The sequence below is a fragment of the Mya arenaria genome, chromosome 4 (assembly GCF_026914265.1).
Source record: "Mya arenaria isolate MELC-2E11 chromosome 4, ASM2691426v1".
In the NCBI taxonomy this organism is placed as follows: domain Eukaryota; kingdom Metazoa; phylum Mollusca; class Bivalvia; order Myida; family Myidae; genus Mya; species Mya arenaria.
In genome coordinates, this window is record NC_069125.1 from 52,309,829 (window position 1) to 52,336,761 (window position 26,933).

Sequence of the window (26,933 nt, forward strand, 5' to 3'; positions counted from 1 at the left end):
CATTGCTTTCAATAGGACAGCTATTTTTAAAATTGTAACATTATATTTATGTAAACTTTTCACCTTGATTGTATATTTGATGTTAAAGATATACTGCATTATTTTAAATGGATATCTGTAAAATGTCTATGGCAATTCATTCGGAACTCATCGGCCATTTTATCGTAACAACCTCGGATGTATGCTGGTACATCAGTTGAAGTAGTTCGTAAAATTTTGAATTATATCATTAATAAAAAGTATTGTTTTAGAGTTGTATTTATTGATCTCAGTTTAAATTGATTGCCAGTGAAGTGAATTATTGTAAACATCATGAAGATTCCCACGAGTAAAGTCATAAAGTTTAACTACTAAATAAAATTACTACGCGATCTACTTGCAGCGGAATTAAACGTGCCACTTTTTGAGTATGTAAACCGTCCAAATACATCCGAGGTTGTTTTCGATAAAAAAGGCCGAGGAGTTCCGAATGTATGGCAATTTTGCTACAATTCCAATCGTTAAGATGTCTGATTTGTTAAAATATATCGCTACGCTAAGAGGCGGAGCGATATGTGCTGGGATCTCATGATTTTAACATTATCACATTTGGAACACCTCGGCTATTTGCATCGAAACAAACATCGGATGTACATGGACGGTTTATAATGTCAGACTTCTTTACATGTCACTACGCTGCAAGTAGATCGCGTAGTAATTTCAATTTAGCAGTTAGACGTTATGACTTTACTCTTAATTATTTATGCAATGAAACACTTCACTGAAAATCAATTAAACGTAGATATACAAATTTAAATCATGACACGGGCCGAGGAGTTTTAATTTATTATAAAACCATTTTGTAAAATCAATTATATTATCACTCAATTCATGGTACACGTACGTTAGATTTTCAAAGATATACACTTAAAGGATCCGATTCGTTTCATTTGCGCATATTTGGTAGGTTGTCACGGTCAACAAACTAACAGACATAACGTTGCTCGAAATGTCGTACGTGATGATTGTTTCATCGTTTTTTCATTAGACAGAGTAAATTCTATAACTATCGAAGAAATGTTAAAAAAGCCATCAATTAACTTAATGAGTTGGTTTAGCTGACAACTTCATGTGTTTTATGTATATGTTTAAATATGTATAGAATCAAAATCAATATCACGAAAAGAGGCATCATCTGTAATTAATGTTGATAAACTCTTTTTTTATTGGATGGTATATCGTGTCCATTAATATTCGGTGCAGGATTTTGTTACTTGAAACATTAAGTAAAGATGAAAAAAATCCCGAAATCGATATTAAGATAGCTTTCGACTTGAATTTCAGTAATTCGTCCAGAGTTTTTGTCCTCCAAACTTATCATTTATATATTATAGTATGTATGTACTGTGCTGTTTGTGTGGAGTTGTGTGCTGTTCTTCTATGTTTCTTGTTTGTGATTTTGTGTTCTATGTCTTTGGCGTCTGCCCAGTGTCACTAAACCGGGATTATGTTTTAACTTTTTGCTACTGAGCTTGTTTCTGTAGCTTTTTGCATAAATAGTGATCATTTAGCAATTGTATTATATCATTGAAAGGACCATTGCAGTTAAATCTAATACATGATTTTATTGAAGGACAAGCTGTATTCAACCAAGAATGGTGCGAAAAATCGGACAGATCATATACCAGCATATTGTCAAATAATGAACATAATTCATAATCAGCTAACACATAGTCAACAACGCTAGCACTAACTCTATTTCTAACAGGTGAATAAATCTGACTCATTACGGGCACTGAGACCACCGTTCACATTTCTTGCACATTCCAGCGTAAAAAAAATAAGTTGTTAAATGATGCGTCCCTTACTGCGGGTTGGTCGTAGGGGCCGATCGCTGAATGGTTGCTCTGCTGATTTAATGTACACAATAAAAGGCTATCGGTTTAATTGCATTTCACACAGGTTAACCCTCGTATCACTCCCACTGCATGCAGGTGAAACCATTAATTGCATTTCTTTTCATATAGTTTCAGTCACCTTTATTGTTTTCAACTTCAGATAGTCGTGGGAACAACCGGACCATAAAAACACAATCAAGATGGCGAGACAATTGAGTAAGTAACAACCATGTATGTTAGTAATTTTGCCATTACAAACAACATATAGTCTTCATTAGGAAATTGATTATATTACTTTTATAACTGCGCACATAATTCAAGACATAAGTTTTGAAATGCATAACAATGTTAAATTAATAAAAAAAAAAACATATACCCTGTTTTACTTAGTTCAAGTATATAAAAAATCCAGAACAGTTGCGGTTCACTTTTCAGATCAAGATGATAAGCGCCGGGTGCTTAACCGAGCACATAAATACCTGGTTGAAAACATTTCGCTGACAGCAGAGGTTCTTACACACATGCGTGACAAAGGACTCATTACAGAAAATGACCACAAGGACATTTCGGTCAGTTCTAATGAAGTTACTGGTTTATAAATACATATACCTCAAAATAGGTTAAGTAATATAAAGTATCCAATGGATTTAAACAAGTCAAATTTATTGTTCAAACCATTACCCACATGTTGTTCAATGACCTCAATCATATCATATTATTTTCATACAGGATTTGCAAACAGAGGGAATGCGGAACCGTATATTGCTGAGTAAAGTGTCCAAGCAGGAGAAGGGTGGCGAGGGCGGGTATGACCTGTTAAAAGCGTGTCTAAAAGACACGGGGCACGCCCAGTGTGCTGAGTTGATGGAGGAAAAGGAGAGGGAGCTACTGACAAAATCGTTTGGCCTGCGTAAAACAGAGGGCAAGTATGCTTACATTCTAAGCCCAAACCCCTAACAAAACTGAACCTTTAATTTAGGCCGACTTCCGTTGGACCGGCGGGATATCTCGTAAAATATACATGCATTCCTATTTAAAAAAATATTTTGCGTGATTCTTATTTCTGATTGCGTGAAAGCTATGCAATGGGATCCTTTCCATATCCTTTAAATAGTTTTTATTGCATCACTTTAACGTTTACAGAGTTGGATCAGCTTTAAATCTGTCATGGCATCCCAATGCTCACGTTTGCTGGTGAACTCGCTTATTTTGAAGCTTTTGAGTTTTTAAAGGAAAACACAATGACTTTTTTCATAGCTATAAGGATCTGATATCTGAAGTAAACGAAATTAATGTCATTATTTTGTTCCCGAACTGCTTTCATATGCCTTTTTGTGAAATTTAAATCCTTGCCTTACGCTACATTATTTAAGTTCGCTATCTTTCTTTCAGTTGTCCGGTTATCGACCGATGAAAAGGCGTCAGTTACGAAATGTCTTCATGACGGTCGGTTGTTGGAGATGACACAGGCACACATCGATGCCCTGAAGTCCAACCGTTCTAAGACCTTCATAGGAGGTTTTGGAAAGGTGTATATTTGTAAGTAAAAAGGGATATCGTAGTATCTGATTACGTTAATCATTTGAAGTATACGGTTTGCAATACTTTAATAATGTTTTAACTGTGTTTATATTTCGTATCGATTGTAGTATTTTGGTGTATTATACTTTTAAAGGTAATGGAGAATGCATAGGTGTTAATCATTCGCAGTTTGCTTTGAAAGAAATCATCTATTCGGAGAAATATGGGGAATTAGCTACCAGATCTATTGCGAATGTAAGTTTTACCCAATTTGCGTTCTCCAAAACATGCAAATTTATGTTCTTATTCAACATAGAGTAAAACCTTTTAACTGTTAAATTTACATTATACAAACTCACGTATGTTACATATTTTATAATAATCAGGGAAATTACAGCGAAATAAGTATATACAGTCATCCGATGGTCATTAATTCTAAAGAAAAAAAACACCTTAAATGATAAGGTGAAATAAATAGATTCGGCGAAGTTGTACATCCATTTTTGATGTTATTCAAATCTGTTTTAAATCTGAAAGTCTAGAAAACGTTTTGTTTTTTTCAATATTGAATTATATTGTTTATGTTTTAAAACTTAAAGAAAGCACTATATGTCTGTTCATCTTTTTCCAGTAAATAAAAAGATTGCAATCAGACTGATGTACTAAGCTATGCTAGGGCAATAGTTATGATAGGCTGATGGGAAATCAAACAGCTGCCGTAAAGTGTAGATTGTTCTTGTAAACATATACCTGTTCTTGTTTTTGGAAAATGTCGCATCCAGAATTTGCTCTTCGCTATGCCAAGAACATAATTGTGACAAGCTGTTTGCAAATTAAAAAGCAGCAGTGAAATATAGATTGTTGTCGTTTCCATATACCTTTTCTGTTTTAGGAAAAGATTGCATCCAGATTGATGCACTTCGCTATTGTCCCATTGATTGCACATTTTGAAGACAGCAGAATGAGGTAAAAACTATTTATTTCTTAACGCTTAACTCGAAATCAATAATTTATAATCTATAATCTTATTGTCTTCGTGTTTATACTTGATGAAATTATTATTTTAACATTTGACTGAAATACAGTTTCACATTGTATTAGTATATCTTCTTTTCACTTGATATCTTAAAGTTGCACTCTCACAGATATACCGCTTTGACAACTATTCTTTTTTATTATTTTGAAATGAGGCAAATTTGGCGTAGACATCTGAAAACCAGACAAATATGACTGCTAACAAAAGATCAGATCGCAGGTTTTTATATCTACGTTCGAAAGGTAATGATTTAAGGCTAAAAACGTTACTAATGCTTTAAGAAAAATGCATAAAACAACACTTTTTTTATCATAAATATGAAAACCTGCGATCTGATTTTTATGTAAGCAGTCTTAAATCACCGGTTTCCATGCATTTTCGCAAAAATCAGATCGTTCTAAGACAAAAATATAAATGTTGTCAAAACGTTCATTCTGCGGGAGTCCAGAGTTAAAAAAGATACCGTTGAAGCCAATGATAGGGTGGCTATAGCGTTGCACTGACCTTTTTTGTCAATAAACATTCTGAAGAAATCAAAACTGCCATGTTTATTCTTTGGATGTATATCGGTTTGAGGGATCTATTTTTTTCATAAGGTATATTCTTATATATTACATTGTTTTCATTCCAGGCTGTCCTATTTTCTATCGCCATACATGAACATGGGTAGCTTGTTTGACGCCCTCAAACACATAAGATCCGAGGAAGTTACCAAACTGTCGGAGGAAGGTAACAGAGTAAAAGTTCTGTTACAAATTGCTTCAGCTATTGCATACCTTCATTCGGAAGTAAAGAATTTGAGGTAAGTTTGTCGTCCAGAAAGGAATAATTTTCCTTTAATATTCAAGTCGTACCTTCATCAAGTTTCTCTTTTAAGAAACTAGACACCAGATGATACCATTGAAAGAAAAAAAATCAAAAATAAACATACAATTGATAGGGTTATGTACAACGCATTGTACCTTACTTACTGATGTATCACATCGCTTACAACACATGTTTCTTTCGCAGCTTTTGCGTATTCTTCCAATTCGAAAATACTGGGTATGTCTACCACGTATATCCCAGTACAGTTAAGAATTACGGCGGAATATTTATCTGTACTTAACAAGTAACTTCCGTATGCTAAATATACGCACTATAAACTGAGAAACCTTGATGCGCTATTTTTAAACGGGTTACTCAGTTAAGCCTGCGTCGAAATATTATTTCAATTATGTAAATTGATGTATTATCAGCATCATACTAGCTTATATTGACAATTCGTATGTTGAGGAAATACTGCATTTGCCGACGGTGGGCCCATCTGGTGTCAAGTCCCTTTAAGTGGAACTATGGCTAACCTCTCAATGTTTCCAGGGGACCAGTTCTGCATATGGATATCAAGTCAAATAACATTGTTCTTGACGGCGAGTGCAATGCACGGCTTGTCGACTTCGGCTTTGCCAGAGAACTGAAAGAAGGAACAACATCAATGGAAACCAGGGTGTACAACTTCAGCGATGGGTATTTCCCTAAAGAAAAAATCACGATACCCACAATGCGTCACGATGTCTACAACTTTGGAGTTGGTCAGATATTTAGAATATTTATAATGAAGTTGTTGTTTTACAAAAACGCCCTGCCTAATCATTTCTTTTATTTGTATGGAAGAAAGACTCGATTTTGGACGAGCCCGTAAACAAAACTTTTTCTTCTCTCTAGTTATATGGCCATGGCTGCATGACCACTAAATGGGACAACATTAAATTGTTACACATATATCATATCATCACACTAGAGGCAGACATCAGAATCAATGTTCGAAATATAAACACTAACACTATTTAGGCTACAGGGAAGCATCAAAGTATTATTAGAATCCAAACACACTTTCAGGGTGATTTATAACATCAAGACAGGACACGACTATAATTTTCTTTTCGCTGTGGTTTTCATCGTTCTATATACGGGCCTTCTTTAACATATAATGAAATTAACTATGATTTGGTTTCTCGTGTTGTTCGTGCTTTAATGTCATCGTTTTGTGGCTCATTTGTTCATACTTCTGAACACACTTAAGGGGTTGAGCGGCTAGAAAACTAATAACCTTTTTTATTCAACCTTATTTAGATGAAAAGGAAGTGGAGGCAACAAAAGCATACCAACCCATTTTTAGTTAACATAGAGTACTTAACAGCTAAAACTCTTTGCGTCAGATCATGTGTTATATTAAATCGACTTTATTTACAGCTCTGGTCGTTCCATATGTTTTGTTTTATTTTAAAGTTATTCGTGAAGTCGTGACAGCACTGCCCCCACTACCGTTGCCAGGGGAAAAAACGACGCATACGCTTCGAACACTGTCTGAATTTAGCAGTAGTATTTTTGAGGTAATGGACATTTAAAATGATATGTGTACCTATGTTTTATCCAAGTTTCTTTAAAGACAGACAGTTCAGGTTTAACCATCATTCTTTGAAAACGGTGTAGTATTCGCTTAAAAGTAGATATTACGTTCCATGTGATAGACATTTACAATTTTATAGGGCTTCACTTTATTCCAACATAAGTAAAAGGCACTGCCCTTGTTATTGACAACGGTAATTTTGTTGACAAGCAATGCGCAAATATGTCATAAATGTACTGCTTGTGAATTTTCACAAACAGCTAAAACTCTTTGCGTCAGATCATGTGTTATATTAAATCGACTTTATTTACTGCCGTGTTGTTCATGGTTTCTTGACCAAAAGAATATTTGAAATAAATCATAAAACTGCATATATATGGTAATTATCGATTTTAAAAATACCAGTTACTCTGAATACCGGATAATACCGAATAAAACCAAATGATACCGAATAAAACCGAATAATACGGGATAAAACCGAATAAAACCGAATAATACCGGATAATACCGAATAAAACCGAATAATATCGGATAATATATATATAATACGATATATAACTACCGAATAATACAAAAAAACCAATACTCTTAATAAGGATTGCATTCTTTTATGTTTTCAGTTCTTGCTAAAAGATGATAAAGTACCAAATATAGCCAGATACATTTGGAAGGTTTCAGAAGAATGCATAAAAGAGGAATTCAGGTCATCAGAAGAAATTCATAAAAGAATGGAGGTAATCGAAGACAATGATTTTCTTACAGCATACTTTGCGTTCGGTTCCATCAAGTCATTCATGTTCTAAATACAGTTTGAATCACTACCGGAACTGGCGATTGCAGCAGGGACGCATATCCAATGTTTTTGATAAGTGGGTAGAGAGACACCGACAATGTGTTCGTGCTTGCTGCGAAAATTTTGAAAAGGGCCTTAGCATTCGGAACTCCTCGGCTATTTTTTCAAAAACAACCTCGGATGTATATGGACGGTTTACATACTTAAAAAGTGGTACGTTTAAGTCCGCTGCAAATAGATCGCGTAGTAATCTTATTTAGTAGTTAAAATTTATGACTTAACTCTTGGGAATCGTAATTATGTTTGCAATAATACACTTCACTGGCAATCAATTTAAACTGAGAGCAATGAATACAACTCTTAAACACTACATTTAATTAATGCTTTTATTAAAAAAAAATACGGACTACTTCAACAGATGTACCGGCATACATCCGAGGTTGTTTTTGAAAAAATGGCCGAGGAGTTCCGAATGGGGCCTTAGGCTTAACGTTAAACGGGACGTCGCGTTATTTTTGCTTTGCAAAGTGCTCCGTGTTGTTCATGGTAATGTGTAATAGGGTGATGCTATTTTATTGTATGTTGTTTATTTCCTGTAAAATTTGCAACACCACTTCGTAATACATGTGTCTGTTGTACTGTTGTATTCTTTTGGTTTTAAAATAAACAGTTTCGGTGTCATAAGCAGAGTTCGGGAACTTAACGACTGACCCTCGTATAATGCATTAATTTATTAACCCTTAACTGCTTGGCTGCAAACATATGAAACGCTGGTGGAAACATATATATATATATATATATATATATATATATATATATATATATATATATATATTATGAATTTGTTTATATATACGAGTATACTCGTACATAAGGTTAGTATGTATAATTATGTGTTCACATATGCATTGATTACGTACAAGTAGGTACTTCCGGTTAAAGATGCATCAAGATATGGAATACAATTTCATTGTTGCAGTGTTGAGTAGAACTTGCTGAAAAAACGGGTTTTAAATTTTTATTTCTCTAAATGTTCTTAACAATAAAGTCTTCCGAACATTTAAAGATAAACATATTTTAGTATTTATGAATAGTGTTTTGAGTCTCTGTTATTATATGCCTGACCTTGCGCCTTTAAACATGTTTGAATAGGATTGTAGTAGATATTTTGAATGTTGCCGTAATGCCTGCTGTTATCTTTGTATTATACGAGGGTTGATCCAGAATTGCGTGGACTTTATTAATAATTCAAATATCGTACATTGCAAATTATCGGTATTTTAGTGCATAATACAACAGCATTGTGGATCTTTCAAACGATGGAGTCCAGCCGAGACGCAGTCACCAAAGTGTGAAATCTGCCTAGTTACCTTTGTATTATACATTGCAAATTATCGGTATTTTTAGTGCATAATACAACAGCATTGGGGATCTTTCAAACGATGGAGTCCAGCCGAGACGCAGTCACCAAAGTGTGAAATCTGTCTAGTGAATCCGTTCGAAGGTGGGGTGTTTATACATTATATCAAAGTTCTATATAACTTTCAAAGCTTCATTTTTATGCAATGGGACTGTAGTCCGGATTTCTTGTTTTACAAGGAAACGTGTCACATTTCTGACCTTTAACTCGTTAAGTTCGTACGTTAAATTTTGTGGGTAAACATACGCTCGTATAGCTTGACTAATTCATGTGAAATATTACTACAATGTTGTAAGACATGTAAATGAAATAGCATATACTATATAATTACCAACTTGAAATATTGGTATCTACTTAAGATGCTCGCATGCATAGTTGTATGGCCGCCGTGTTTCTTTTTAAATAGAATCGGGATGCAGGTACTTGAAACATTCCAAATCCTGCAGGGAACATATCAATGTTTGCATTGCGTGTATGCGGAACTCGTACTTCAACCCGATCAAGTGTCATTCCTGCGATAAAGAAAGGATCGATCCGTTCATCGGTAAATAGTACACTGAAGTAGTTCTTTTTCATAAAACTATGCCTATCTTGGTTATTAAAGGCGACCGATTCTACCTCTGAACATGATTCATTTTTTAACTCAATTATTTTTTTTTCCAAATTTCAATTATCTGTTTATCCTTGGTAAAAGCATATGACTGTAATCAATTTCAGGTGTAGGCTGGGGTGCTGTGTTCGTCGCAGGGTATGACAGCAATCCGGAAATTGCGGAAGCTTTTAAAAAAGATGTCGAGGATATGCGATCTTGCATGACATCTGTTAGTCTACCGGTCATGTGCATAAGGTGTGTGTCATTTACGTGCATAATGTTTGTGTCATTTACGTGCATAAGGTGTGTGTCATTTACGTGCAAAGGTATGTTTCATTTACGTGCATAAGATAGTTTCATCTACGTGCATAAGGTGAGAGTCCTTTACGTGCATACGGTATGTGTCATTTACGTGCATAAGGTTTGTGTCATTTACGTGCACAAGGTATTGCATAAGGTGTGTGTCATTTACGTGCATAATGTTTGTGTCATTTACGTGCATAAGTTGTGTGTCATTTACGTGCATAAGGTATGTGTCATTTACGTGCATAAGGTGAGAGTCATTAACGTGCACAAGGTATTGCATAAGGTATGTGTCATTTACGTGCATAAGGTATGTGTCATTTACCTGCATAAGGTAAATGTCATTTACGTGCATAAGGTATGTGTAACTTACGTGCATAATGAATGTGTCTTTTACGTGCATAATGTATGTGTCATTTACGTGCATAAGGTGTGTGTCATTTACGTGCATTAAGTGTGTGTTATTTACATGCATTAGGTATGTGTCATTTTCGTGCAACATGTATGTGTCATTCACGTGCATACGGTACATGTATGTGTCTTTTACGTGCATAACGTATGTGTCATTTACGTGCATAAGGTATGTGTCATTTGCGTCGAACATAAGAACAAACATTATTATTATTATTATTATTATTATTATTATTATTTGTTGTATAAATAAATGAGTAAATTCGAAAAATATAATTTATCCTTTCCAATATTTATTGATTTATAAGAATTTAACTTGTTATAGATTATTTTCTAAATGTAATATTTCATTTTGGTACACTGACCTTTCGTATAAATTCGATTAAGTATCATGGGTAAAGCTATGTAGAACGGTTAGTTGATTTATTCTTTTTGGCGATGCAAATATACTTTAGAATTTTTTAACCTTATACAAGTTGTTGTGCAGGTTTGAAAAAAGGTGAAAATGGTTTAATTGAAGTTACATAATATAATTATATACAAATGAAAAATCGTATTTTGAATTCATTCAATTGTCGTTTTTTACTGGATGTATACGCCATGTTGAACGTCGTATTACAGTTTATTCAGTCTATAACCACTGAGTTGTATCACTGTGTATGGAGGATTATCCCATACTGATATAATTATGTCATTTGAAACAATAAAGTTTTTATGACGTATTCTTACATGATTTTTTCTTCAAGATATTGTAAGGAAAAAACAGGATTTCAACAACAAGGTTTTACAACTTTAGTTTCTTGTTATCTGACTGTATACCAATCTGTTGTTGTTATATAAAAAGATGTTGAACAAGGTTTAATATTATTTTGTTATTTAACTGCTTTATCATCATTATAAGTGTGTAAGAAGAGAAAAATAGTCCGTGTGCTATTAATAACATGACTGGAAAGGTCGGTGTTTACTAGCCCAAACATTAACCTGTAAGTTATTTTCCTCGGTTTAAGAACTTTGGCATATTTAGATATTGTTTGGTTTAACAAGTATTTATTTCAAATAGTTATACATAAATCATAAACATTGAAACTGAAGGAAAATAATATATAGGTAATTCAAATATGATCAAGAACAATACTAACAATAAGATACATTCTACAGAATTGAGGAGTAACCAGAGAATTTTCTGAGTCTCTCTTCTAATACTAAAGCAGAGGAAAATAACATAAGATTTGGCATAATGTAACTGTCATCAGAGGCGGTGCCATATATTAATAAATTATCCATTCAATTTATTGTATGGGGAGTGCATTAGGAGATTTTCCCACATTCAACAGTGACTACCTCAAACCTAGCATCTTTGAATGTGACTTGTTAAAGCGGCTGTCCTTGTTTTATTTACGAAAGTCGGACCGCAATCGTTGAAAGTCATGTCATGCCAATTGATTCTCCTTATTTCCCACTGCTTAAGTACTTTGAAAAGACGATATTACACTTGCAACCGGAATTCATATTGAATATATCATTTCTAGCGAAGAAAAAACTGAAGTTATCGAACCCAGCACTTGTGGGAATGACGAAAAAGCAACAATCAAAGCTGCTCTAAAAAGAATTGTCGCTCAAGACATTGAGACATTGGTATTCTACTATTCGGGTCATCATGGAAAAGACGGCTTTTGTTTGAATAATAGAACGACAATGCATATTGTGGACATTGGTAATGCAATTTCAGACATATTTAATGAACGTCAAAAGTCAAGAAAGGGAAGGAAAGTGGAAAACAACGAGATGACGCTAAGAGTGTTGTTGTTTTTAGACTGCTGCATGCCACGCGAATTGGACATTAAAGACAACCAGAATATCAAAATTATTCAGTTTAATGCCTGTGCGGATACGGAAGAAGCAATAGTTGAAAAGAAAGAGAGTATTTTCACCAAGTTTGTCATCCAGGCTTTTACAAAGAAAGCCTCCTCAAAAATGTGCAAGAGCGAAAAATGTCAAAAGCGCGAAGAGTGTGGAATCAATGGCAGTTTTGTAACGATGGATGCTCTGCTGCGATATGTGGACACACACATATCTTATAACGTTGTTCAGAGTGGATCATGCCCTCACGTCATATGTAAACGAGCGCTGGATTCGAAAGACGTTATCATTGGCTACAACTACGACTTCAAGATGGAATTTGCATTTACACCGTATCACGTTGATATTCATGGACAAAGGAGTACTCTAAAGACAGTAACATTAAGTCCAGACGACTTTGAAACCATGGAAGATGTAAAGAAAAAACTTGCTCCTTCGTTTTACGGTTTGTTGTGTTTTGCCAATAAAATTAAATGAACAAGAATTATTTTTTTGACATAGTAATATCATATTTAGTATTAGAACAATTACTCCATCATCTAGACGGCATTTACGAAAATGCATGTGATATTTCTACTTATATACATGTACATGTTTATGGATGATATATAGCTTATATATAATTCACTTATTTTTTGTACTATATGAACAGGGAAATATATGAACACATCGACAGAAGTGTTAACGAGCGAATTGACGCTGAAGGAAGTAATTCCAGACTTGCTAAGTATCGAAATATCGATGGGACCAAGACGTACACAGAAAGAAGAAGTGTGTACCGTGGAACAACTTCTGGCTGCGTGGAATGGTAAAAGGCAACTTGAAGTGATACCGAGGAGCATTGAAGACATCGCTCCTGATAAACCTGTTGGCGTTGTTGTGCATAATGGAGGATCACTGAGGGATAATTTAATTCGATTGGTAAAGGAGAACAGACTGAAAGCGGTATGTTCCAATATTTGATTTTACTTCAATAATGTTGACTAGCTTCTGAACAATTATGTCATGCTATTTAAAACTCAATGAAGCAATATTTGTGAATAAGAAAACGACATCCACCCCGCCAGAAAGCGTTGATTCAACAAACACATAACATGACTACTCCTCTGTGAAATAAATTGTATTAAATCTAAATCTAATCTTTAGTTCTTAACATTACAGCTTTTCATAATATCATCTATCCCTTTTCAAATTACTACAGTTTAAATGAGAATTTTTGCAAAACTTGTTAATTCACTGATTCCAGCACTTCGATGAGATGTCAGAACACTGGACTAGTTTCGCGGTCAATGGTGAGGATGTAAAAGAATTGATGAATACATTGCCATCTGACTCTGAAGCTTTCTTTAAAGCGATAAAGACAATTTGTGAGGTAAATTTTTGTCTTTTCTTGAAGTATTTATCTAAAGAACGTATTACTATTACGGCTAACGTGTATGCTAGATATTTAAATGAAAACTAGACAATCGCCACCAAAGAAGTTTTTTGAAGAAACTTTTCAACTTGATCGCTCTTTTTACTACTAAAACCATTCATGTGTTCTTATTAAAATATTGACAGAAACCCTTGCATTACTTTAGTTTTACTCATTTTGTTAGATTTTCTTATTAGACAACAAAGATATATTTGAAAATATTTGTGATCAGATTCAGCCGGATCGTCGATGGACACGGGTGCTTTGGAAGTTCCGAAAGGATGGCCACTGGCAACCAATCGTCATCTTAGAAGTTGAACTTGGACAATGATAACGCCTGGAGTTATTTTATGTGAACGTTGGAATGTATAATTTGAAAAGTTCAATGGTTGTGTGTATCTGAATGCAGGGTGACTGAAATGATAAGATACACTTCAAATATAAATAAACACGTGTATGTGTGGAAAGCGACTGTGTCGTCATGTATGTGAAGATTTAGAATGCAAAATATACTGTGTAGTTAACAACAGGCAAGTTAATTTTGAAACTTAATTGTAATCGACGGCATGTCTCCTTTGCTAAGTTTTTTGCTCGCATACATAACTATTTGAGTTAAGGGTTTTGTAATACTATAAGTTGAATTTAGATGATGTATGTATGTATGTATGTGTGTGTGTGTGTGTGTGTGTGTGTGTGTGTGTGTGTGTCCAGTGTTTGGTTCGATAGAGTTGCATAACGTCAACACATTTTGTGGATGTATCTATTCCATCCTAATCATTTCGCCATGAAAACAATTATTATACAATCACGCAGAGCAATATGTGAACGGTGTAAGCGTTAATATTGTATTTTTGCATGCAACACATGTTTTTAAACAGCTCGATTTTAAACATGTGTTGTATTCATTTCAAGAAAATGGGTTGGGGGTTAGTATTCTAGTTGCCCGTCTCTCTTTATACACTATACAATCCCTCTACTTGTACATGTTAACTTTGTTTGTTGATATTGTTGATTTGTATCTTCGAAGTTAATACTTTCGATATTCTACAGTAAACCAATCGAAACTACATGGACAAGCCCAATAGCCTAAATTTAACCAAGATCCTACTGAAAGTAATAACGACCAAGAACAAACAAACACCAAACAATAGTCAACAACTAGCATTACACAACTATCAAAATATCGCCTTGAAACGGTCTGTTAAATCTTAATAAGAACTCACTTGGATTAAAACCGCTTTGTAAACCACTCAACCTCACATTTGCCCACACAGTTATCAACAGAGTGTTAACCTGAATTCATCTTATAACTTGTATTGGAATTGTAGCACACAAATCCACTAATTCATTTAGTATGATGAATTGTATGAAACAAATATTTCTATGATTAGTATAGTTTTGTTAACATGATCTATTGTTAATATCAAATTATAAATTATCAAAGTTTATTAATGAATACCTTGTCACCAGTATATTGGCATATATAAATCTGCATAGCCTGTATACAAAAACATTTCCTTTTGGATAAGAACTGGGAGATATGGAACCGAGACTTTAGTTACATTGGTTACACTGGTTAATTGTAGGCCGCGTGTGTTGTGAAGGATGTTACACTGTTACATCGAACAAATTCAAAGTTCCATTTCAAAGTCGAGTTTTGAGGCCGCCATTTCATCCGAGTTACGCGGTTATAATAGTAACACTGGGTTCGCTATGGAGTATCGGGTATCGCGGTTACATTGGTTACAATGAATATTTTCAAAAACGTTTTGGGGGTTTTCTCTGTGGACTCTCCGGTTACGCGGGTACATTGGTTACTTAAAAAATCAAAGTTCAAACTAAAACATCGAGTTTTGAAACCGTCATCAGATCAGCGTTACGCGGTTACAATAGTTACAAGAGTGTTTTTGAAAATTTTGAAAAAAGGCCTCTTTGGGGCAGTTGTCATGTTTTTGTGGCAGCTCTTGTTCTGCTGTGGAATATGAGGTAACGCGGTCCCTTTGGTTACAACCAATGTTTTCAGTTCAAACTAAAAAATCGAGTTTTGAAACCGCCATCTGAATGGCGTTACGCGGTTACAATAGTTTCAAGAGTGCTTTTGAAAATTTTGAAAAAAGGCCTCTCGGGGGCAGTTGTCATGTTCCTGTGGCAGCTCTTGTTCTGCTGTGGAATATGAGGTAACGCGGTCCCTTTGGCTACAACCAATGATTTCAGATCAAAGTAAAAAATCGAGTTTTGAAACCGCCATCTGATCGGCGTTACGCGGTTACAATAGTTTCAAGAGTGTTTTTGAAAATTTTGAAAAAAGGCCTCTCGGGGGCAGTTGTCCTAACTGAAATATCGAGTTTTGAGGCCGCCAACAAATCAGAGGTACTCGGTTGTAATAGTTACATGAATTAGTTATAAGAGTGTCTTTAAAAATATCGAAAAAAGTTGTGTGTTTTTTTCCTGTGGAATATCGGGTTACGCGTTATGTAACATTTGTTACACACGTTACCTTGGATAGTTTCGAAGTTTCAACCTAAATTCGAGTTTTGAGGCCGTCATCTGATCAGATTTATGTTGTTTATTAAGTTAGTGAGTAACAAGTGTATGGATTTAAGGAGTTGTGCCATCTTTTAAAGCCCGGCCTTCAAATTTAATGAGATGCTGATGCACCGCGGTTATACTAAGAGCATAGTGTAGTGACAAGAATGGACCAGAATTGAGTATAAATTATGTGACCACTCGTTTGTCAGTATCTCTGAGACCATCAAGTAGCGTGGTTATGTGAAGCTTTTTTCTAATATTACAATAGTGATACTGCTGTTTATGATAATAATTTTAGAGGCATTATATTTGTACATAATTATGAATATTTAACTTAGTTGGGTTAAAGCTGCACTCTCACAGATTTACCGTTTTGACAACTTTTTTTTTTGTCTTCGAACGAGTCAATTTTTGCGATCGCAGATTTTTATCAAAAATTGATGTTTTATGCATTTTTCTTAAACCGTTAGTAACAGTTAAAGCCATAAAACATTAATTTTCGAAAGAAAATATGTAAACCTACGATCTGATTTTTTGTCAGCAATCTTATATCATTGGTTTGCAAAACTTACTGCAAAACATTGCTCTTTCCAAGTCAAAAAATAAAAAAAAGTTGTAAGAATGGTATATCTGTGAGAGTGCAGCTTTAAAGCTGTTGAACATCTACTTATGAACTTGGGTCTAATTAATATTTTCTTAAATTTTAACTACGAAAGTAATTCTTTCCCAATTGCTTAAACAAAGGCTACGTTATCATTATGTTCAAACATGTTTCGATATTGTGAATTCACAGAGCAAACACATTCTGACAAACTTTGGTGATGATTGGACGCGCGCTTCTGTTGATCCGACAACTTTCTGGACACCGCCCACCCGCCGCAGGTGAAACTTAAAACGTATAATAACGCTCACAACAGTACATTAACACCATCCGGACATATTCATTGAAGTAATTAACACACTTCATCACGATTAGGAAGTGATCCCTGCAACTCTGTTTGAACACATACCTGAACGTTTATCTGACTGAACAACCTAAAGAAAACATAGTTCCAACTAAACAAATTGGTGGTATTTTGTTTTCTATCCCAACGCCGTGTTAAGGCTATCATTATAATACAGTTACTACCAGACCTTAAAAGTAAAAAAATAAAATATTAACACTTAACAATCCCTCTACGATATTACAAAACTGTCAATAAAACGTGGTGAGCTTATGAGAAAACCTTGCAAAAATCTTAAGCATGCAGGTATGCGCTTTGGCGTGTCATGTTGTAAACGGACTAAACAATTTCGTAAAATGGTCCTAATTTCAGAAGATATCTTCATGTATGTTGTACCATCCTAGTTCTGCTTTGCACACTAAGCAAAGACTTAACCCACGATGCAAAGATTCGTCCAGAGTTATACAAAATGAACATGCACTCTCCTGAACTATGCAACTTTAATACTATATGTATATGAAAAACTACAGAAACAAGCTCAGTAGCCGGAAGTTTAAACATAAACACCGTTTGATGGCACATGGTAAACGCCAAAGACAACTCAAATAATTAAGGATCCACGATCTTCGGTTACACATATTTCAACTGGACTATGTAACAAAACATGCGCAGAAGCTTCCGTTTGTGGATATTTATAACACACATCGATGAATAAAAAACAGTTCATTTCCAATTGTTATGAAGGCAACAGAGACGCCAACCTGATTTTTTGCTAGAAGTACCAGACACTAGTCTTTGACCAGTTTCATATTCATACTATCGTTACATGGGGAATCTTCCACAGATTTAGAAACAATGTTTACAACATTTGCATTCATGTCTGCTCTCATAAAGCACTCTTCTTCCAACTCCTTCAGCCAACCAAAATGAATTGCATATAATATTTACAGTTCTCTAGTTCTCAGAAGACTCTACTGCAACAGCATGTAATAGAAATAATGCATTTCTCTCACCAAAACAACCTTTTTGACATGTTTACATTGAAAAGGGCCCTAGCCTTTGGATTTTGCTCTAGTATTGAAAAATCCTGCTCCCGGCTTTTTAGCTGTCAGCATGTCGTCAGGTAAAACTCTAATTAATGCGCTATTCATTTAGCATGCTCCTATCGTACTGTGACTAAAAAGTTTGTTTATACAAGAAAACGGATAATTTTACATATCATTTAAAATTTCAAAGAGGTAGAAAAAGGGAGGCTGTGTATTCGTGGCCGAAAACCGGCTTTTATCAGCATGAACTCTGCACGTCGGTTTGCAAATATTACAACTGTATTTTTTATCTATTAGTCATCAGTTGGCGGTACGTTTGAAGTGTGAAAATATACTGATTATCAAAGAAGCCACTGATTAATCCAATTTCCATAAAAATGGCTTCTTTTAAGCAAATAATACAAAAGTCCCTAACCGCCAAGCGATATTCCGCCATTGGTATGGAAGGGAAGGAAAATCACGGTTATGCCGGGACACCAGGCCCAAAACAAAACAATCGGGTTCAAAATGATCAGCCACGACAAGAGAGGTTTTTAAGGCGAAATACAAGCGTTACACAGTCAGTCAGGGATGTTGTTGGAACATTCAGACAAGTAAGTTTTACTTAAAGCATCAATATTGTTTATTGTTTTGCAGGCATCAATCAGTGTAGGTAGTCCACCTAAATGGCCGTCAACGAGTCTTTTGACGATTTTTTTAATATGGCAGACTCGTGACGTCCATCATCCCAGCAAAAAGTAGCAAGCGGTCCTTGCGCAGAGAATCCGCGCGGCCACAATTTTGAAATTATCACCGTTACGAATTCAAATTTCTACGAAAATATTATTGCCTACTATTAAACACATATTAAGTTATGTCAGTATGCCCAAAAACATGTTAAGTTATCATAAAACACTTACAAGTGTCAATTGTTTATCAAGTATCCCGATATCGGTAAATCTGGGACAAATCTGACTGGTTGTGTACATGTATAACGGTATTTGTGACCCATAATATATTAATGTGAAAATAACAACTCTAATGACAAATTTAATCCATTTCAGATCACTGTCGGATAACATCAATGCATATTATTTCAGTATATCATTTCGCCCGTTGTTAAATGGTAGAGAGTTGTAGCGTTACAGGGATACATAAGAAATGTCAAAATAATAAAAAAAAGTATCCCTGATCGCTCATTATTGTAGCTATCAGTGTAGGCAGTAAATGCCAGTAATCTGTTTAATAAGTTGTCTCTGTTGAGTGCTGTAGACTGTTGTACAGTACTGTAGTCCACTAGTCCAAATAATTGTATGTGCACTGTTTTTTTTTACGATTTTTTTATATATTACCAACTAAACCTACAAATAGATTTTTTTCTCCATTTGGGGACATTCATTCGGACTTTGATTCTGTAATAAAGCATAAATTATTTCTAAAAAAGATAAAAGAACAAGCTTAACTACCCTATATTTTGCTTGATTAGTTAGCGGTCATCCTAAGGGTCAAATATTAGAGGTAAGCAGTGTTGTCAATAAAAACCAACTGTCAGTCAAAATGGTAGATCAAATGCCAATTGGGCCGGTTCAAATATTGATATATAATTCTTGTAAAATTCAAATAGGTGTTAATAAAAAAATAATATGTAGTGTAATATAATTATGTGAATAATGAACAATTTTTTTAAAGATTGGCAGTTAAAATAGATAAAATAAACAAAACAAATAAATTCCAAAACAGTTTATTTCCCAAAAATCAATCGAGCACATATAAGAACATATAAAATACACATGATTCACGAATGCACGGACCTATAAACCATGGTTTATAGGTCCGTGACGAATGTAATACAACAATAAATAACACATACAGCAATGTCACAATTTGTATTTATACTGGCCCACAACGTCTCGCACATGCTTTCAGAAGACTGCTAGCGGACAGTTTGTTTGCAGAATACTCTGCCCAAAGCTTCATGATTCTGCCTTGTGTCAAATCTGGTCCATAATGTCCATGATCCGTAATGTCCATGTTCTGTAATATCCATGACCACACCCAGTAGTTCTTAGCTTGTCGGTTACATGTACTTCACTCTTTGAGACGATTCAACTGAAAGTGATGTTTGAAGTTCTCCCTCAGCTGAATTTAGGGAGAAGTGAGACCGCTTTATTATCTATTATGTTTAAATGATTTAACTTAAGACAGGTGCTACCACTGTTGTAGCAACATGCTTCATAAATAATTATATATATTACAATTTCATATTTATTACTAGCTAAACTGTATGTTTTCTATGCTGTTGTGAATGAGTGAATGGTTCATCATAACTGTGACACTGAGTCACTGACTATAAGTGTTGGGAATTGGATCCAGTCTGATAACAGATAATCGGTTTCACTCAAGTAACTGATAATTGATAATACAAGTGGTTCCTGACAATACCTAAATTGTAAGTTTATTCTTGTACAATTATTAATCCTTTTCTATGCTAATGTTAGGTCTGTGTTTGAAGTGATTTTGTGTTGCTTTTTCCTTGTGGCGATATTGTTTATGATAAAAAATGAACTTAAAGGAGAAATTTGTCACAAATTAACTGTACGCAAATAATGAGAGAAAAGAAGAAAAACAACTCACCAGTTAAATCAATGATCAATGACAAAATACAATTGATTGCCAGGCCCAGCCAATTTATTTTCCAATTATAATCGATCATCAGAACATCACTACTTACTAGTACTCATTTACTAGTCTGTAGATTATTACAGAAGTTAAATTACAGATATATGTCTTTTTGTAGAAAATAAGGAAGTCAACTAGGCAGAGAAAAAGACTTCAGCACAGCCTGAGTTCACCATGTACACCTGTTAATGGAAAGTCCAAGACCTCAAAGAAAACTCCAACAAGAAGAGGAGGTAAGTTTATATGTTAATTTGATTCTTTAAATCATATAGCATCATCATCTGATACCCACAATATACTGGTGTGTCATGTTTCTTTGTGTTCCATGATGATTTGGCTAGGAAAATCTCATTACCTTTTCATGAATAATAAATGCGCTTTCACTGGTTCAGCAAGAATCCAATGTGAAAATATGCACAGTCATTCATACTAATGTTTTCCTGTAGAAAAAGGATTTTGATGGAAGCTTGAATTGAACTTCGTCAGATCATTAAACATTATAAAACAACTATTTAGACCATTCGCCTGTGAAGACAACTGACTATGCAGGGTTATTGAAGAGTATTTAATTGTAACATGCGATTTCATTGGAAGAAGAGTTTTCTCCTCTGCCTCATGCATATCCATATAAGCAAGCTTTTTCAGTCAATTTTCCCACTGTACGTATGAAATGTTACGGATGAAATTACTATGGTTGCTGATATGCATTAACATGAGATACTTCCATTACAGGCTACAGGGAAGTAAAGATGTACTCGCCGTTCAGCTTTGAGACACCAGAATCCTCCCCACTAGGTTTCCGAGAGGCACGGAGGGCCAAGTGGTTAGTAACATCTGACATAATCAAAATTTACAGTGCATAAAATTATAATTATTTATCTACTTTAAACAAAAGTCAGCCAGCTGTCAACCGATAACTTACCAGTATGTTTCATAATACATGTATATTATTGATTAATGATGCAGATATAAGTGCAGATAAATATTTTTCAAAATCTAATATTTACTCCAAAGTTTGCAGGTTTTCAAGGTCAGTTCATTTTTTTTATTTTGACAACTTTAGTTATACTGTGTGAGCTACTTGTATGTCTTAATTTGATATATATAAATACAGGGAGCATTTTATTAGTAGTGGCAACAGCAGCTTGTATAGTTTGAGTCTTGGCAGACATGTCTATTTTAGTCTGTTGAAGTATTCCTCTTTGGCACCAAAACACTCTTTGAGTTGTACAATCCAGTCAAAAAATGAATTTGTAAATGATGGACGAGGCAAAACTTGCTGTTCTGTTGCAAATGTTTTGTAACCAGCAATGCACAAGTTCATTATCATGCAGCAGCTTGACAATGCACCCCAGTATGAGGAAGCCTCAATTGTATATTTCATAATTTGTTAGTGGTTCCTTACAGCAGTGAGAACGGAATTTCAATACTCCGGATGTACCTGGCAGTCACAGGACCCTCGTTATTTTTACCCACCAGCATTTTGCTATTTTCTATAACAAAGATACCTATCTTGCAAAAGAATGGTACAGAAGAGCCTACCCCATACACATTGTCTATGAGACTTCTAGATCTGTTTTAACTTCTAACCCAGTAAGCAGCAAATCTTTTAATACATAGTATGCTCAACTTAGCCATATTTCAGTATGAAATGGTACCTTTATGTTGTCTTTACATTGTTTGAATCACATTAAAAACCTGTGCATCGGGAAAACATGCAGAATAGGGATAGGCTTATAGAAAAATGTTGCCACTACTAACAATAGCCTCCTTTTAGATACAACCTTCATTCTGTGTATTTCATAAATTGTGTATTTAGGGTTGATGTTGAGACTCCGACGCGGTTGAGGAAGGAAGTTGAAGACCTGACAGCCAACATGCAGGCCCTGGTCAGCCTCACCCCAAACACACTTAAGTCAAGAGCATCACGAAGGTATTTAACCACAAAATCAATCTAACTATAGGTCTAACTGTAATGTCAGATTATTATTGCTGAGTTCAGACATACATGCCATATCTCCTGGCGGGGGGAAAAATCCCCTGGAATTTAAAAAAAAATAAAAAAAAATTTAGAAATTTTACATCAGGCAATAATGACAAAGTAAGTGAAACCACAGTATGTGAGTGAAACTGAATGTAAAGAAACAACTCCACAAGGGTGAAATGCCAAAAGGAAACTTTTACAACAAGTGATCAATTAATTTCTAGTAATTATCAAAGGCAAAGAAATATTACTATTTTGGAAGGAAGAAATTAATAATATTTATTCTATTCTATAATTGTCTGAAAGTCATCAAGCTGATAGAATTAAGCACAATTTTTTAAAAGACTTTAGAGGAAGGTAAATTTAATTTAATTGTCTCGAAAACATATTTTTCCAATGACATATTTTGTTCTGCAAGTGCATTACAGTATAACATGACAGTGTATCATAACTATATGATAAATCATGACATAAAATGATTCTGTATAATGAAAAAGTTAAGAGGTTTTCAAAGCAAACTATATGTGAATACATTTTTTCGTACTTGCGTCTAAAAATACTTTAAAATTTCGCCAACTTAGACCTGCTAAAAAAATCCCCCTGAATACAACCAAAATCCCCCTGAATTTTCAGCCTTTTGAACAAATCCCCCTGAATGGTCTCCAGAAAATATGGCATGTATGTTCAGACATCCTCCAATAATGTGTGTTGCATGTACCTGCAAAATACAGGTCACTATTTATTTAAGCCCTTTTTGTGATATTTGATTATAATTGAAAAATAATGTTGAGCATAGGCACAATTTAAGTGTTAGTCATAGATGCAATGTTGGATTACCAGTGTTCTGAGCTCAGCACCCTCTTGTTACTAGCATCTTGCAGGTATGTGATGCAAAATGTCTTGCTATGGACATTGTAATACTGATCTCTGGAAGTCTTTCAGGATCTATATAAACTTGTAACTATGATTATGCTGCTTTAATCATTTCATTAACATAGATAACAGTTTAATTTTCAAGAAACATTTTTGCAAATAAAAATTGATTATATTTGTTGCTTTTGTTCACCACACAATATGGTTCAAATTTTGAGCACATGGGATATAAGTATTCTGGTCAAAGATTTACAATCAACAACTAAGGAGAGTGTTCTGTCTTCCTCAAACAGCTCTTGTTATTATGGTCATGTATATGTCGCATTTCACAAGACTATTATATCATCATGCATGTAATGTCAGTTGTGTCTCTACCTCTATCATAGGTCCTTGCATCAGAAGAATTCTCCCCAGACCATCAGTTCGAAGCCCGAGACTAGTTCATCAAGGAAAGTTCGGGTGACAGCAGTCCGCAGGAACATCGAGACAGATGTGTAGCTGGGTCCTACCACTATCCAGTTTCCAGTCAAGGAAATGCTGGATGTACGATTGGCTCGTCTTGTCAGCTGTCATTTGTTCATCCCTTGTACACACTGTTTTGTCATGTCTTAAATGTACCCACATGTATGCTTTGTTTACCTACAAATGCATCTCAATATTGTATTTATATCATATTATAGCTTTCATGGTCTCTGTATTACATTTATAGTGTATTGTTTATTTTTTTCATAAGTGATATTCAAACCTCAATTTAATTAGATCTGAATTTAGCGGTAAAAAAAGCACATGACTTACAATTTATATTTCTGGGTGTTGTGACTGAGTAGATTCACAATATATATTAAATACAAAAACAGTCACTGAAAGCAAGATCTTATAATTGTTGAAACTACAGGTACATTTCATCTTGTATAGCATTTCCAACTACCTATGAACATGTTCACAGTTTTACTTGCCTTTGTGTGTGTCCATATTCAAGTTCATACATGTTATCTTCTTGTTTCCATGTACTTTATCTCTTGTATTCTTACTATCAACTTCTCAAGCTGTAGAATAATTCTGTCTTGCATGTGTACACACATTTCCGTGAAGGAATGTTCTTGCCAAAGTTACATTGCCAATGTTCTATATCTTGTCATCTTAAAAAATGCTTATTTACGCATAGCATGCTTACAAGATGCTTACTGTAAAGTCTTAATAGCGGAATTGTATTTCTATTTTAAAAGGAGAAAAAATTATTTTTAACTGTTGTGAAGTCTAAAAGAGGTTGTATATTTTTGTCTTTATATTTGTAATAAAGGAATTGTACTTCTGTTTTAAGGGGCGAAAATTTATTTTAAACTGTCAGAAAGAAAAGATGACAACATTGCAGAATTATTTACTTGTATATATTTTGAATTGTAATATGTTTGTTATTATACTGTTGCAAGTACACAGTGTTTGTGTTAAATTCTAACATTTATATACAAATGTAAATACATGTACACAGTATGTATCCATAGTGCTGGATATTTAGGTATATTCTAGTCTGTAAATCACTTTATTTTCTTATTGTATAACTGTAGTAAAAGGTAGATGCCTTTGTATGACATTTGAATCAAAGGCATATATTTTTCGTATTTTTCTCCTTTGTCAGTAGTTTGATATGCCCATCTTTCGGCCGAACATGAGGTCACATTGGCAGCAATCACAAAGTTGTTAGCTCACTAATTTAAGAATTTCATATCCAGTCCTTTCCAAACAATAACACACATTTATAGGGTATACTGTCTCGCATGAGGCCAGATCCTGTAGTAAGTCCTAAAATTGAGTTTGTAATTTTTTAGACTAAATGGACCTGGTCAGTTCTCTTTATTTAGCAATGTTATGGGCATAGCAAATATGGTTGAAATGATTAGGGGCATTATATCCCTGATCATTTGAATACTCATTGAAACCATCTCAGACATTCAGGAGTAACTTGCTTAATTTGAACTGATGGCTTTTTTCATTGTCAAAGTATAATTCTCTGTTTCACAGCCCTCTCATTTGGTATTTTCTGCAGTAGCTAAGAAAGTTGAAGCTTTTGTTTTTCTATTGCTTTATTTGGTAGAAATGTATCAATACTTGCTATTTTACAGGTAAACTTTATACAATGCCTAATTTAGAAGTAGGTAGCTAAACATTTTATAATGGCTTGGATGTGGTTTCAAACTTCTCCCAGAACCTATTTTATATTTTAAAAGTATTAACTTAGATCTTAAGTTTGATTCTACCAAAATATCTTATTTGACATGGATAAACAACATTGAATGACCTCAAGTGCATTGTTTGCTTGTTTGTTTTTTGTTGATACCAGTTAGCGGTTTTATCAATGATGTTAGATTTTTTTTACAGAATTGTGGTAGATTGGTATCATTACTCATCAGTGTTTGATTTTCTTTTGGTTTTTATAACACAGGGCATTAAACATGATCCATGATATTTCATACACGGTATATTTATTAAATTTTGGACACAATTATAAGTTATTTAAAACTCGCAAAACAACTTTTTGCATAGCTTTTGATTGGCATTATATTTACATGTTCATGTTTGTACTTGCTTGTTGATGTATTGCATATATCTCTTATGAGATCTCCTTTTTCAATAACTTGTCTGAAACCATTTATAGAAGAATGAAGAAATTAGTTCCAATACTGGATCTGTAGATTGCTTTCTCTCGCATCGTCATTTTTATTTCTGGTGATGGCCAATTCATTAGGGTTTTAATTGGATAGCAATGTTATATTGACCATTTTGCTGGGTTTTAAATTCACAACCTTATTGATATGGAGAAAAATAAACCCTTTGGAAATTAAAACAATACAGTGATATGTCAAATTCATTTATTTTTTTATTAACTTTTATTTTTCTTCTCAGAATTTGTTTAGGAACACCTTCATTTATTTTTCAAAAAGAAAAGATATAATTATAAATCAGATTTTGTTTAACCATTGCAAATTTGGTGCTTGGAATATTTTATAGAAACATTATTTTATAATGGTGCAGTTTACAACAAAATGTATCAGGGTAATTATATACATTATAGTGCACGAACATGATGACCCTATTACAACAATGTTTTAGTACATATTGTTAATGCCTTTTGTAAATTTTAATCAAGGAGAAATATTTTATCAGTCTGTTTGTATTGTCCTTTTTTTCTTTTGTAAGCTCTTATTCATTTGAATCTCAATAAAATCATATTTAAAGATTGTCTGTATTGTTTCTACTTGCATTACCAAAAGCAATGCCCTTTCAT

General features: G+C 34.2%; 2 protein-coding genes across 4 annotated transcripts in view; both read left to right on the forward strand.

Annotated features, from left to right (window-relative positions):
• The window catches only part of LOC128230620 (uncharacterized), a 67,074-nt gene extending 52,010 nt beyond the window's left edge, over positions 1-15,064 (forward strand). Inside the window, exons 2-18 of one of the 3 annotated variants that reach the window (XM_052943055.1) lie at positions 2,038-2,093; positions 2,313-2,446; positions 2,607-2,799; positions 3,270-3,416; positions 3,553-3,653; positions 4,291-4,364; positions 5,066-5,236; positions 5,794-6,005; positions 6,703-6,806; positions 7,444-7,557; positions 9,024-9,120; positions 9,443-9,580; positions 9,754-9,883; positions 11,872-12,647; positions 12,855-13,147; positions 13,449-13,574; positions 13,849-15,064. In XM_052943055.1, the coding sequence (XP_052799015.1) occupies positions 2,078-2,093; positions 2,313-2,446; positions 2,607-2,799; positions 3,270-3,416; positions 3,553-3,653; positions 4,291-4,364; positions 5,066-5,236; positions 5,794-6,005; positions 6,703-6,806; positions 7,444-7,557; positions 9,024-9,120; positions 9,443-9,580; positions 9,754-9,883; positions 11,872-12,647; positions 12,855-13,147; positions 13,449-13,574; positions 13,849-13,947 (2,925 nt within the window). In that variant the 5' untranslated portion in view covers positions 2,038-2,077 and the 3' untranslated portion in view covers positions 13,948-15,064. The remainder of the gene's footprint in view (positions 1-2,037; positions 2,094-2,312; positions 2,447-2,606; positions 2,800-3,269; positions 3,417-3,552; positions 3,654-4,290; positions 4,365-5,065; positions 5,237-5,793; positions 6,006-6,702; positions 6,807-7,443; positions 7,558-9,023; positions 9,121-9,442; positions 9,581-9,753; positions 9,884-11,871; positions 12,648-12,854; positions 13,148-13,448; positions 13,575-13,848) is intronic. The other 2 variants (XM_052943057.1, XM_052943054.1) reach the window with 2 other exon arrangements.
• Positions 15,065-18,446: 3,382 nt separating this feature from the next.
• LOC128230148 (uncharacterized) lies at positions 18,447-26,886 on the forward strand. Its single transcript, XM_052942188.1, has 5 exons — positions 18,447-18,728; positions 20,912-21,026; positions 21,526-21,616; positions 22,613-22,726; positions 24,037-26,886. The coding sequence occupies exons 1-5, from the start codon at positions 18,513-18,515 to the stop codon at positions 24,146-24,148; spliced, it is 648 nt and encodes a 215-aa protein (XP_052798148.1). The 5' UTR covers positions 18,447-18,512; the 3' UTR covers positions 24,149-26,886.
• The last annotated feature ends 47 nt before the right edge of the window (positions 26,887-26,933 follow it).